The sequence below is a fragment of the Panthera uncia genome, chromosome E3 (assembly GCF_023721935.1).
Source record: "Panthera uncia isolate 11264 chromosome E3, Puncia_PCG_1.0, whole genome shotgun sequence".
Taxonomy (NCBI): domain Eukaryota; kingdom Metazoa; phylum Chordata; class Mammalia; order Carnivora; family Felidae; genus Panthera; species Panthera uncia.
In genome coordinates this window covers 26,466,625-26,479,518 of record NC_064815.1, presented here as the reverse complement: position 1 = coordinate 26,479,518, position 12,894 = coordinate 26,466,625, and the positions used below count along the sequence as shown (strand labels likewise).

Below are 12,894 nucleotides of genomic sequence, written 5' to 3'. Positions count from 1 at the left end.
TGAGGTTGGGGGCGGGGCGGGGGGGGTTGTGATGCTTCCGAGGGGGTGAAGGCCCTGTCCGAGGGAGGGGGCGGGGCTGCAGGGGTGTTGCTGCTAACTGCCCTCCGCCCCCGGACGCTACCAAGGCCCAAAGGTCGCTGCGTGGAGACTTCCAGCCAGGACCGGGGTGTGGGAAGGTGGAGGCGGGGCAGGGGGCAGCGGCCCACCTTGGTGTGGTAGCCTGGGAACAGGCTCTCCGTCATGGGCCCCACGTACGTCCTCAGCAGCTGCAGCCACTGGTCCTCATAGCCCACCTGCTTCATGTGGATGTCTACGGTGGGCACGTTCTCGTAGCCTCCAGCCAGCCTTGAGTCCTGTGGGCGGCCGGCACTGAGCCCCAACGGGGCGGTGCCAGCCTCCCCCTTCCTCTTGCTCTCGGACCTTAAAGCTCGTGGAACCTGGGTCTGGAAGCCTCGCCCACTCAGCCTGACTCGCTCCTGCAGGCCCTCTGTGTCTCAGCGGAGACGCCATCTCTTCTGCGAAGCCCCTCGGACCCCCCGTGTCTGGGCCGAGGGCCCCCCCCCCCCCCCCGTGACTCCCACAGCATCTGGGCTGCCGGGCGCAGCCTTCAGAAGTAGCTCCTGCTACTGACTATAGCGGGTGAGGTGCAGGGGGGCTCGGCCAGCACCGCCCGGTGCACCACACCGCCTAGGTCAGTGGCCGGCACCTGGGACTTGCCTGCCCGGTTAGTGTTTCTTGAATGAACGAATGAATGAATGAACACAGTTGTGCCCTCTGTGGGTCCTCTCCCCCTTGGGGACCCCCCTTTGGTGCCACTCTCTTGATTCCATGTCCCTGGCTCCCGGCCATACCTCCCTCCTCGGGGAGCCCTCCCTCCTCACTACCCAGCCCCCCTCACCTCATGCCGGCCTCCTGACCACTGGCCGTAATGCTCCATTTCCTCCACCAGCTCGTCGCACATCTGGTCTGACAGCAGCGGGAACCAGTACACGTCTGGACACGGCTGAGAAGACAGGAGAGGAGCAACAGGGCCAGGGGGATGCTTGGTGACCTCTCGGGGAGAAGCCAACCGAGCGGAGAAAAGGCCAGGAGCAGAAAGGGAAGCCAGGGGACGAGAGAAGCCGGGGACCTGGGGACCCGAGCGTGGGGACAGGCCATGGCCAGCGCTGGGCCAGGAAAGGCTGGGCCAGAGAAGGTGGCAGCGGCTCAGAGAACACGGCACAGGTGGCGGGGGGGGGGGGTCCTGGAGCCCCGGGTTTGGAGCTTCTTTATGCTAACGGTCCCAGGAGAGAAGAGAGGACCGCTCCGATTGGTGGCAGGGTGGGAAGCTGAAGGCCCGTCCGCTCAGCCTGTGCCTTTATCTGCCCGGGCAGAGCATTCTGCCCAGGAGGGGGGTCTGTTTGGAGACCGCTAATCCAGGCGGCAGACTCAGGGCGCAACGGCCATCAGGACAGTCAGGGGTCCTGTGGCGGGGGGGGGGGGGGGGGGGTTCACCTGCTCCACGAGTCCCTGCCCTTCCAGGGCCCGGCTGTAGTTCTCGTGAATGTACTGCTCCCGCCAGTCCTGCAGCAGGGGAGGGGTGCGCGCTTTGACCTGTGCCCTCTTCGCGCCATCTGGTCCCCCCAAGGAAGCCCCGGCCCCACTACCACGACCGCCCGTCCTCAGGCAGTAGCAGACCTCGGAGGTGAGCACTGTGCGTGTGTGCGCGTGCACGTGTGCCTGCGCCCTCCTTTAGAGAAGGGCACGCCGGTTCTCTGAGCGAGGGGCCCATCACTCACCAGGGGGTTGTCGAAGATTTGCCAGAGGTCAGGGTGCAGATGGTCTGTGTCATACCGAGAGGTGGCCAGGAGGCGACCAAATTCCTGCTGATTGCTGAGGTGGAGGAAGATGCCCTGGGGCCGGGTTGGGGGTCAGAGTGAGAAGACGCGGGTGGCTGCTTCCCAGCACCCCAGCATGGGGCCCCCAGGCCCCACTCACCTTGTCACGCAAGCTCTTACAGAAGGCCATGTCCGGGTCGGCGTCGCTGCCCGAGAACACCTCCCTCTGGGGCAGCTCTGTCCTCAGGGTCTCGCCACGGATCACGTACGCCTGGGATATATAGGGCACATTCCACACGCCCCTGGAGGCACCCGCACCGGGGTCAGGTGGGCACGATTCAACCCAGGAGCCCCTTCCCCCAGGGCACCCGCTTGCCAAGCCGCGGCCCCGGTGAAGCGCTGCCGGTCACCCCACCCCACAGCTGTGGCACTGCCGCCTGGAGGCCACGCCGAGCCCTGGGAGCGGGGCCTCGGGAGGGCACGCGGGCGGCCGCAGGCCGGAGGGCAGGGGCCGCGGCCCCGGCAGGACTCACACTCGCTTCCGCTGCACTAGCTCCACGTAGTCCTCGGACCGAGCGTAGTACTCGTCGGGGCTCAGGGCTCCCCAGAAGTTGGACCACAGCTTCCCGTGGCGGGACAGCATGGGCGCTATCACCTTCCTGTGGATGGGCAGAGGTGAGCCCCGTCCCCAGGGAACAAGTCGGGGGCTCCCCGGAGACCAGCTGGGGTCCCTCCGGCCGAACTGGGCAAGCGACCTGTTCTCTTCAATGAGGATGCGCAGGGTCTGCTGGTTGGTGATGACGGCGTCAGCATCCAGGCTGAAGTAGAATTCGCACTCGGGGTCCTGCCGACAGCTGTCCCTGGAGGTGACAGATCAACGAACAGATGAGCTAAGACGGGAGCAGGCGGGGGGAGGAGGGGGCCGTGGGGGCGGGGGCGGTGCGCTTGCCTCCCCAGGACCCCCAGGTTCTCCTGGCTGGGAGGGCGCCCCTGGGAGGCCGAGCAGAGACCACGTGGTGAACGGAGAGGAACGACAGAGGCTACGTCCCTTCCTCCTCCCCCCCTCCCCCCCCGTCCGCCCCTCCCAGTGCTCACTCACATGGCCATGTCCCTGGCCTCGCCCGGGGTCAAGGCCTCCTCCGGCCCCACGAGCTTCACAGCTGAGAAGTGGCCCTGGAGCTGGGGCCAGGAGTCTGCAATGTGGGGCTCATGGTACACCTCCTGGAGATGGGGGGAGAGATGGGAGGAGGGGAGAGAGAGGGCAGAAAAATGGCGCCTGAGGAACAGGAGGGGGAAGGTGGTGAGCGGAAGGGGTGTAGGAAGGAGTCTGGGCCGATCCGGTGGGGGCAGGGCCCTTTGGGAGGCTGCGCAGGGGGGCGTCTCACGTTGTTATGCAGGAACAGGGTGACCCTGTCAGGGGGGTAGTCCAGGAGCAGGAGCCGCTGCAGGAAGCGGGGCAGGAACGGGGTAGGCTGTTCCACGAACACGGCCAGAAGCACCCGGGGGGGGAGGCTGCAAGATACGACACCTTGGGGCTCAGAGGAGAGCCCAGGCCTCCCCCCTGGTGTGTCCCGGGGGTCCCCAGGAGCTTTGCCCCGTGCGCTGCTGTCCCGCATGCTCTCCCCGCACCCCTTGCCTCAGTGCTTTGTCCTGCCCGACCCTGGCACCCCTCCTCACCTGCCCCCCCCGGGAGTATCCTCCGGTCCCGGCCGCAGAACCCACAGCCTCCCTGAGGAGTCCAGCCATTAGGGACATAGTTTCCCAGGTAATTCAGCTGGAGCTGTTGGAAGAGGCAGTGAGAGGCTGAAGCAAAGGAGCCCAGCAGGAGAGGGGCGGAGAGTCAGGAGGATGGGCAGGGGACAGGGCAGGAGGGGAAGGGATGGACACTTAGACCCTCTCCCATCGCCTCTGCCTCGGGGGCTGGGGAGGAATGGCTGTCCAGAAGGGATGGAGGTACCCAGGGGCAGGGGGCAGGTCTGACTGGGGCAGGGGCAGGGTCTGTGGGTATAAACCTTAGTCGGACCGTTCCCATGGACCACAACGGGAAGTGTGTCATAGGCCACATTCCGGATACGCACGCGATTCCGATCAAACTTTAAAACTATCTCATCTGGGGAAGAAAGGGCCAGCTTTACACTCCCATCCTCTCAAGGCTGCCAAGCAACAGATGCTTCTAAATATGGTGGGCGGGGGACCCCAGCTTCTCTAGAGGGTGAAGGACTGTGGCTCCGGGGGGCGAGGATACGCTACCTTCTCTCTCCGAGGGTACTGACCAGGCTACTGCCACCCTGGGGCGCTCCACCACACTACCTGGCTGACCGGGGCGAGTCCCCAGTCCCTCGGAAAGGCAGCGTCCTCACCCGTGACAGGTGGTAACCACAGACCCTCCCTTGGTAGGATTGTTGGGTTAAACGAAATTACAGAAGTAGAGCCCCGACCCAGAGCCTTGGCACAAAGTACGTGTCCAACAGATGCTAGGCACAGCGACCCCCTCCGGCTGCCTTTCTCCTCACCCAAAGCCCCATTGAGGTTCTGAAAGATCCGGGATTTATGATCCAGATTCAGGCTGAGTTTCTCCTGCATGGGATGAGATGGGGCAGTTAACCGAGGAGCGGGTGGGCCATCATTCCCCACTCTTTTTACTTCCTCCCTGAAGCCCTATAGCCCGAATGGCGCCTGCAGCCCTGAGGGGCTGTGAGGGGCCGCCCTCTCCGCCATCCCCACCCTCAGCCCTGGGTCCAGGTAGAGCCGTGTGTAGAACAGCTGGTCGTCATCATCATCCTCGTACTTCCACTGGCGGACGACTCGGTGGATGGTGGGGGCAAAGCCGATGAACCCTGTGGGGGGTGGGGAGGTGCTGGCTCCAAGACTCTTAGGGTCCCAGACACCCGTCCCCACCCCCTCTCTAGCCCGAAGGCGCCTGGAACATCCCAAGCCCCACCACTCTTGGCCCCTCAGCCTTGGGCACTCTGCCACTCACCACCAGAGTTGAGGAAGCGCTTCCCCGTGCCCACCTCAGGGTACTGCTCCGCCAGCCCCCACTCGGGCCAGCAGAAGCCCTCGGCAGAGAAGAGCAGGCGGCTGCCACTCTGGACGAACTTCTTCAGCAGCTCGGAGGGGCTGCCAGCCAGAATCACGTCGTAGCTGGGCGAGGAAGAGGGGCCTGAGCAGGACAGCCACTAGAAACCTCAGTATCCTTACCCGCCCCTCCAGCTTGCCCCTCCCCCCTGTCCCCCAGCCCCAGCCCCTTTACCTGTCCACGAACATGATGACCATATCCTCCCGGTCAGCATATTTCTCCATTTCCTTCTTTAGCCACCTGACCTTCTGTCCTCCACCAACCGTTCGGGCCACATCACCCCCTCGCCACTCCTGTCCCAGGCCCAGGGTCTGTGGGGGCGGAGACCCGCGGTGCCGGGGCAGGGCTCAGCCGGCCCCGGTGGGCCCTCCTGACCAGGCTCACCGTGGGGCCCCAGGCATCCAGCCCTCAGCCCGCTCCAGGGGCAGCAAATCCCCTCCTAGGGGCCACGAGGGCATTCCTCTCCTCACCCGCACTGTGTAGTTGAAGAACTCCGCTGACCGCAGGAAACGCCGGTATCCTTCCGTCTCGGCTGTGGCCACCGTGATCACCAGCAGCTTCTCTGTCACCAGCCGGGTATTGGCGCTCGGGACCCGCTCACCCAGCTCACTGCCCCACGAGCTCCGCTCACCGCAGGCCCCCTTGCCCTCCCTCCGACTCTGCCCCTGCCCTTCTATTATTATTATTATTTTTTTAATTTTTCCGATTCCCTCTTAAACTCTTCTCAACCAAAACTTCGGCCCCAGTTGAGAGCTGGGTGGGAGAGACACCCAGGAATCCGGGATGAGTTCACATGCAGAGGCTGGAAATCCCAGCTCGGGGTGGAGGTGTGGGGTAGGTGGGCGAGGGGCCGCGCGATTCGTCCCACGGAGGGCCCAAGGGCTTGGGAGAGGCCGGCCACCCCCTCCAGGCCTCCACCCCCCCTCCCGGACCCTGCGGGCAGACACGCAAAACCCGCATCCACTCGCCGCTCCCGGGGCTCTCACCTGGGTTGACCGGGTCTCTGCCCCGGGGACGGTCGGAAGCAGGGGTCGCAGGAGGCGGGAGCAGCAGCAGCAGCAGCAGCAGCAGGATTCCCAGCAGGAGCCGGAGTCCCGGGCCCCAGGAGGCCATGGCGAGGAGCCGGCAGAGAAGGCACAGAGGCCCGCAGGGCGCCTGGGCTGTGCGCCTGGATCCCAACTCCGGGGAGGGGCTGTGGGCAGAGGGACCGGGGCTGCCTTGCGGCCCGCTGTGAGGAGGTACAGGGCTCGGGCTCCGCCCTGGAAAAAAGGCGTAGCCCGAGGCTACTGAAAACTCGAGAAGCCGGCGCCGTAGACAAGGCGAGGATTGTCCCCGGGCGTGAGCGCGCGGGCTGCACGGAGCCAGCAGAGGGGGCGCCCGGCCGGGAGGCGGGGGCTCGGGCCGGCGGTCGCGAGCCGAGGACTTCGGTCTGAGCCAGCCCGGCCCAGCGCCGCCTGACACACGAGGAAACTGAAACCCGGAGAGGGGAAGTGACCCCCAGCAGGTCCGGCGGGATGCGGAGGCGGGTCTTTGCCACAGCTCTGCCGGGAGCGGCCGGGCGGAAGGCCGGGAGAGCACGGCGTGGGGGCGCTCGGAGCGGGGACGAGCGGAGCAGCGGGCGGCAAGGAGGGAGAAGGCCGAGGAGTCTGCGGCGCCAGGGGCGCAGGGGGTTGAGGTTTCGGCAGAGGGTCACCAAGGGCCTCTCGGATTGCCCACTCAAGCCTACGCACTCTCTTTGGTAGTCCAGCCCATCATCTCTGCCGCCCCGGGAAGAAATCTCCAGGGACTGCCTTTGTGATGGTGGCATCTTCAGAAGGACGACGAAAGGGAAATAACATTTCTCAAAAGACCACTGGTACCACCTCTTTAAAATGATCCACGTAGGGGACCCCACAAAATACACAGCCACCCTGAGGCCGGAAGTGGTTTTGCCCCTATAAAATATGGCGGAAAGCTTTCTGGTCTCCTAGGGAACATCACGTAATGGGTGGAAGCTTTGGGAATTCTAGTGGGATAATTCTGCGCACGCGCAAAAGCACGCGCTGCCGGAAGTGATGACACGCCTTCCACAGCGGGTGCTTTAGCACGCGTGCGCAGGAGGCTCTTCCGTCAGCTGTGTTGTGGAAATGGTGGAGAAGAAAACTTCGGGTATGTGAGCCCCGGGCGGTTGGCCCCTTACCGCCTCCCAAATCCGAACCTGGCCTAGGATGTTCTCAACCAGTTATTAGTCTCAAATCCCTTCCCCGGCGCTCGGGCCCTGGCGTCGGGGTCGCCCCTCAGACCATCCATTCATGTTTAATTGATGCCTGCCTGCTCCACGTCGGGCGCCGGGGTTGGAGAGAGGAAAAAGATCCCTATCATCCCCAAACTGGCTTTCTGGGAGGGGAACAGACACGCAGGCCTGCCACTGCACTTCAGGGTGATACGTGCGATGGCAGAGGGGAGCACAGCTCCTGGGCGCGGGGAGGAGTGGCACCTAACCTAGCTTCTGGGATGGAGAGCGCCGGGAAGAGGGCGGGGGAAAACGCTTGGATGGAGGCTTGAAAGTCGGGTTAAGGTTTCACTCGGTGCAGTTGCGCCGAGGCTCATTCCCGGCAGCGTGAACCGCGCGTGCAAAGGCAGGAAAGCAAGAGAAAGCAAGTCGCTTGGGGAGCCAAGTTCACGGTTCGGGGCTTGCGGAGGAATAGCAAGAATAGTCTGAAGGGTTGGGGAAAGGTACACCTGAAAGGCATCCTATATAGTGCCAGGGAGTTTGAATTCTCTGGAGAGGGCAGTGGGGAATCATTACAGGCTCTCTTAAGGCAGGGGAGTGACCGAAAGAGATTTATCTTTTAGAGAGGCAGTTCTGGCTTCAGTGCGGAGCAGCGCTGTACGGCAGAACTTTCTGGAATGATGGGAATGGTCTTAGCACCGTGTAGGATGGCAGCCTTTAGCCACCTGTGGCGGTTGAGCATGTGAAATGTGGCTAGTGCCACGGAGGAACTGAATTTTAGATTTTAAACTTACTTAATCCACATCATTTAAACAACCACAGGTGAGTAGTGGCTACCCCCTTGTACAGCGCGGGTCTAGAGACTGGAGGGCAATTAAGGAGCCATTGAGTAGTCCCCACAAGAGATGTGGGTGGAGCGGTCCGCCAGATTGACTTTTTAATGAATCCGATCGTGTCAGCATTTCTTAAACTCTTTGCTGGATCTCCATTATTCTCAGTATAAATCCCCAAATCCAAAGTTCTTTAGACACTTACAGGTAAGACTGTTAACAGTGGGCCTGACTTTATAACCACACAGCACCCCCTCCCTACGTGCTTTATATTACCAGCCATACTGAACTTTTTATAATTTATTGAAGGCACCACAGTCTGCGATCCAAGCCTTCTCCCATGCTGGTATGAAAGCCTGAAACACCCTTTTCTCTCCCCCAACCAAAGTAACTTCTATTCATTAGTCAGATCTCAACCTAGACTTCTTATTTTCCTCTGGAAAATCTTTTGACTACCCCAGGGCCAGTTGGGTGTTTCTGGCATGTGCCCCCGTAGCACCGTGTACTTCCTTGTGCTAACATATCCTGTGCTCTGCTCATTTGTTTGATCATTTGTATTCCCCACTAGACTATAAGCTCATGTATTCCCAGAACCAAGGGCACCGCCCGGTACCTGGGAGGGAGGCAGTATACAGTGATCCAGAGCTGGGAAGCTCTGCGTTCTTCCCAAGCCACATACCAGCTACATGAGCTTTGGACATGTTTCTTAACCTCTGAACTTTAGTAAACTGGGGATGATAATGATATCTCTCGCGTTGGGTTGATAAAGAGTTAAAGCTCTTACACAAAGAGCTTAGCATAGCGTCTGGCTCATAGTGCGTGCCCGGTGTTAGCCCCTGGTGCTGATGCTATTTATTTTGGTTACAGGCACTCGATAAATATCTGTTCAATGAATAAAGAGATAATTTTGTGTAGAGTTGTGAGACCCTGATAAAGAGAGAAGTTTAAAATAACTCCTAGGTTTCTTGTTTAGGATGCCTGTGCAGATGGTTCTGTTTACTCAGAGAGTTCAGGAAGAGAAGCAGACTTGGAGGGGAAGATTTAAAATTTTGGGCTGCAGTGCCGAAGGGGTCATCTCTGATTACTGCTCGAAGCCTGTCATGTGGCCTGCCCTCTCGCCTCTAAGGAGAGGGCTGTCCCCATCTCTTTCTGAGTCTGATCTCTCTTCCTGGGATTGCAAACCCAAACATAGGGCTGTCTCTCCCAAAAGCAAATGACTCCAAAAAGTGGTTCTCTCAATCCTGAACCTTCTCCTGAGCTCCACAACTGGCTGTTCAACTGGTTGCAGGAAGTCAGCTGCTGACCTCACCATTTAATTTTTAAGTTTATTTATTTTGAGAGAGAGACAGAGAGAGAGAGAGGAGTGGGGGCAGAGAGAGAGGGACAGAGAGAATTCCAAGCAGGCTCTGCACTGTCATTACAGAGCCCAACGCGGGGCTTGAACCCACAAACCGTGAGATCATGACCTGAGCTGAGATCAAGAGTTGGATGCTTAACTGACTGAACCACCCAGGCGCCCCATTGACCTCACCATTTTAAACCTCTCTCTTCTTACCTACCGGCTGTTCACTGGGATCAGATAATTCTACACAAAATGTCTCCTTCTTCATTAAACACATTTGCTGAGTGCTTTTCACCATCAGAAAAACCTGAAGTCACATCAGGGATGCAAATGAAGGGATTCTTTCCACCAGAGGGAAATAGTCAGTAAAGTCTCAGGGTGTAGTAAAAGGAAGATTTTAGAAATACACACTGGATTTGGCCCTAGGGCATCGCCAGGGTCCTGAGTGTGAGTAGTTCCCACTGAACGGGAGTCATTTTGCTGGGGGTTGAAGAGTGGATGGGAGGTGAGGAAATGAAGCTTCCCATGGGCGATTCTCTCAAAGATGAGTCTTTGTGAATTTGGGACAACACGTGAGGGTTTGGCAGGTTTTTCCAGTGAAGGGAAGGTCCCTGTTGGGGAAGAGGGTTTGAAGATGCAGGAGGGACAGAAGGACCCGAGCTGGAGAAGGAGGGTTGGGTTTAGCAATGGGACTCAGTGGAGGGGTAGGGGGTGCATCCTCCTGGAATGGAGGGAAGGCGGGTGCCAGGCAGTTATATTTGAGAGCGGGCTGGAGGATGAGCATCTCTACGCGTGTCCTTTGAAGTAGGAAATGAGATTGCTAAGCATGACGGCTGAGTGCATGAAGGTCCCAGTGGAGGCTGCAAGCCCTGCGTGTACAGTGGTCCCCATCTGCACGGTTGTATGATTTCTGCCAGCAGTGAGAGGTCTCCAGGAGGCATCTCGTTGGCTGGGTCTGGGGATTGGGAGGAAAGGCCAGGGCCAAAGGCATGAGTGACTGAAATGACAGCCTTGTTAGCCAGGAGGGAGGCAAGCCAGAGGGGCTAATATATTGGGCGATGGTACAGGCGCCAAGGGCTTGGTGACTCAGATGACATCAGAGAGCTGTGGTTCCGTCCGCACGCTTCCCGGAACCAAGGCCAGCCCAGCTTCTCTCTTCCTGTGCCCTCATGACTCCCTGGCTCTGCCCCACCCAGTTCGCTCCCAGGACCCTGGACAGCGGCGGGTGCTCGACCGGGCCGCCAGACAGCGCCGCATCAACAGGCAGCTCGAGGCCTTGGAGAATGACAACTTCCAGGACGACCCCCATGCAGGACTCCCCCAGCTCGGCAAAAGGCTGCCTCAGTTTGATGATGATGCAGACACCGGTGAGGCAGGGGTAGAAGGAGGCAGGTGGAGGGAGGGAGGACCGGGCTGGGGAGGCAAGGCCAAAGGAAGGGGGAGGGGTCTGCCTGGAGACAGATTGTAGAGGGACATCGGGTTGGGGCAGGGGGTGGGGGGGCAGATGACACAGGAGCCCCTCTGGCTTTGTCAGGGACTGGCTTCTGTGACTTCTGTGACTGTGAGCCAGCTGCTCTCCCCCTCTGCGTCACCTTCCTCTAGCACATGTAGAGTAAAGAACATGGAGAGCTGAGCTCCGGGAGCACTTCCAGCTCTGACTTAGAGCCTTGGACTTAGGGGAGCGTGGAGATGAATGTAGGAGCAGGTTAGAGAAGTGAGGGGAGGGATACACGGTGGTGAGAGGCCGACTCAGAACCCAGGTGAGCGTGTGTGCAGGGAGTGGACACATGAGTGTCGAGAACGATGGCACAGAGAAAGAGGGTGTCTTTCTTGGCACGTGCCAGGTAACTATAGTTGACCTTTGAGCAACAGGGGTTTGAGCTGCAGGGGTCCACTTGTACGTGGGATTTGTTCAGTCGGTGCTGTAAATATATTTGCTCTCATGATTTTCTTTCTTTTTTCTTAAGTTTTTTTTTTTTTTTTAGTGTTTGTTTATTTTTGAGAGAGATGGAGACAGCATGAGCAGAGGAGGGGCAGAGAAAGGGAGAGAGAGAATCCCAAGCAGGTTCCGTGCTGCCAGCACAGAGCCTGATGCAGGGCTGGAACCCCATGAAACTGTGAGATCATGACCTGAGCCGAAAGCAAAAGTTGGACGTTTAACTGACTAAGTGCCCCCCCCCTTATAGTTTACTTAATATTTTGTTTTCGCTAGTGTTGTTTTAAGAATACAGTATATAATACCTGTAACATACAAAACATACGTTAACCGACTGTTTATATTGTCAGAAAGGCTTCTGGTCACCAGTAGGCTATTTGATGTTGTTTTCTGGGGAGTCCAGAGTTATACACAGGTCTTGGACTACGTGGAGGAGGCCAGCACCCCAACCCCTGTGTTGTTCAAGAGTCAACTGTAATTAATTGTTTTTCCTCTGTAGGGAAGAAAAAGAAGAAAACTCGAGGCGATCATTTTAAACTTCGCTTCCGAAAGAACTTTCAGGCCTTGCTAGAGGAGCAGGTGAGAGGGCGTGGCCCCGGGGACTGGGAGGGCCCCACGGGCAAGGAAGGAGCCCGCAGAGGTCCTTGTCCCAGGTCGGTGTTTGCCACGTGGGTGGGCGGAGGAGGTGTGGAGCCTTCCCCTTGTCTCTACAGAACCTGAGCGTGGCCGAGGGCCCCAACTATCTGACAGCCTGTGCGGGTCCCCCCTCCCGGCCTCAGCGGCCCTTCTGTGCCGTCTGCGGCTTCCCCTCCCCATACACCTGCGTCAGCTGTGGCGCCCGGTACTGCACGGTGCGCTGTCTGGGCACCCACCAGGAGACCAGGTGAGCTCAGAACCTCCCCCTGCGCCCACATCCTCTCCTTCCTATCCCGCGGCCTCCCGGGACCTCTCCTCCTCCTGGGCCTCCACTGCCTGCAGGTGCCTGAAGTGGACTGTGTGAGCCTGGGAGTCCCCAGAGGGGAAGGCCCTCTGCACCCCACCTCAGCCTCGGAGAAGGCTTGGCCAAGGAGAGAGGTGCTCTTCTGGACCGAGAGAGGAGCCGTTCACTCGCCCAGCAAAGCTGTGTCCTACCTGCCAGGGAAGACAGGCCTAGTCCCGGGGGCTGTTTGGGGGGAAATGGGCTGGGCCCTCAGCGTGCTGTTGTAATAAAAGGTGTCATCCGAGGAGGAACCTGCCTCTTTGGTCACGTGGTGGTTTGGGCATGAGGGTCACGGGTCTCCGTGCTGTTCACTGCTCCGTGGGTTTTCCTTCTATGCGTCAGTCACCCCTCCCACTGTCTGTCTCCCTGGGTTCCCTGACCGAGGAAGATTTTGTCCCATTCTGCTGCCACGCCCACATCTCAGCCTTCTTTGGCTGTCGCTTTATGTCATTTTTTGATGATGGATTCGGTGCATTTGCTTTTGCTTTTTGTTTCTGTAGTTCTCCCGAGTATCATTTGAGCACAGTTAGGACTGGGTGACAGGGAAGTGGAGTGAGGGCTGGGGGTGGGGCACAGGAGGAGACTGAGGGAGGAGCCAGCCCCCTGTCTTCATCCTCTGATACTTAACCAGGTAGAGAGATCAGCCCTCACCCTTGGTGCTGCCTCCAGAGGAGGCTGCTGTTACCAGGGGCCGCAGTG

General features: G+C 59.5%; 2 protein-coding genes and 1 long non-coding RNA gene across 4 annotated transcripts in view; 2 read left to right on the top strand and 1 right to left on the bottom strand.

Moving 5' to 3' along the window:
- PLOD3 (procollagen-lysine,2-oxoglutarate 5-dioxygenase 3) overlaps nucleotides 1-6,393 on the bottom strand; it is a 7,177-nt gene extending 784 nt beyond the window's left edge. Inside the window, exons 1-17 of the mRNA XM_049638811.1 lie at nucleotides 5,883-6,393; nucleotides 5,367-5,458; nucleotides 5,071-5,207; nucleotides 4,798-4,961; nucleotides 4,542-4,654; nucleotides 4,331-4,394; nucleotides 3,830-3,927; nucleotides 3,485-3,597; nucleotides 3,203-3,329; nucleotides 2,917-3,038; nucleotides 2,573-2,677; nucleotides 2,351-2,476; nucleotides 1,978-2,119; nucleotides 1,779-1,892; nucleotides 1,495-1,563; nucleotides 899-1,003; nucleotides 207-353 (exon numbers count right to left, since the gene is read on the bottom strand). Of these exons, the coding sequence (XP_049494768.1) occupies nucleotides 207-353; nucleotides 899-1,003; nucleotides 1,495-1,563; nucleotides 1,779-1,892; nucleotides 1,978-2,119; nucleotides 2,351-2,476; nucleotides 2,573-2,677; nucleotides 2,917-3,038; nucleotides 3,203-3,329; nucleotides 3,485-3,597; nucleotides 3,830-3,927; nucleotides 4,331-4,394; nucleotides 4,542-4,654; nucleotides 4,798-4,961; nucleotides 5,071-5,207; nucleotides 5,367-5,458; nucleotides 5,883-6,009 (1,965 nt within the window). The 5' untranslated portion in view covers nucleotides 6,010-6,393. The remainder of the gene's footprint in view (nucleotides 1-206; nucleotides 354-898; nucleotides 1,004-1,494; nucleotides 1,564-1,778; nucleotides 1,893-1,977; nucleotides 2,120-2,350; nucleotides 2,477-2,572; nucleotides 2,678-2,916; nucleotides 3,039-3,202; nucleotides 3,330-3,484; nucleotides 3,598-3,829; nucleotides 3,928-4,330; nucleotides 4,395-4,541; nucleotides 4,655-4,797; nucleotides 4,962-5,070; nucleotides 5,208-5,366; nucleotides 5,459-5,882) is intronic.
- LOC125928210 (uncharacterized) lies at nucleotides 2,054-4,810 on the top strand. The gene is made up of 4 exons (XR_007459597.1): nucleotides 2,054-2,144; nucleotides 2,371-2,492; nucleotides 2,590-2,683; nucleotides 4,727-4,810. It is a non-coding gene; the product is annotated as an uncharacterized LOC125928210 (long non-coding RNA).
- Nucleotides 6,394-6,472: 79 nt separating the features above from the next.
- ZNHIT1 (zinc finger HIT-type containing 1) lies at nucleotides 6,473-12,450 on the top strand. Of its 2 annotated transcripts, none has more exons than XM_049638808.1 (5): nucleotides 6,473-6,751; nucleotides 10,477-10,647; nucleotides 11,716-11,795; nucleotides 11,930-12,099; nucleotides 12,195-12,450. In XM_049638808.1, exons 1-5 carry the CDS (start codon nucleotides 6,694-6,696, stop codon nucleotides 12,214-12,216), a joined length of 501 nt encoding a protein of 166 aa, XP_049494765.1. In that variant the 5' UTR covers nucleotides 6,473-6,693; the 3' UTR covers nucleotides 12,217-12,450. The 2 variants fall into 2 exon arrangements, with proteins under 2 accessions (XP_049494765.1, XP_049494766.1); XM_049638809.1 differs by lacking the exon at nucleotides 6,473-6,751 and adding an exon at nucleotides 6,937-7,044.
- Nucleotides 12,451-12,894: the final 444 nt, after the last annotated feature.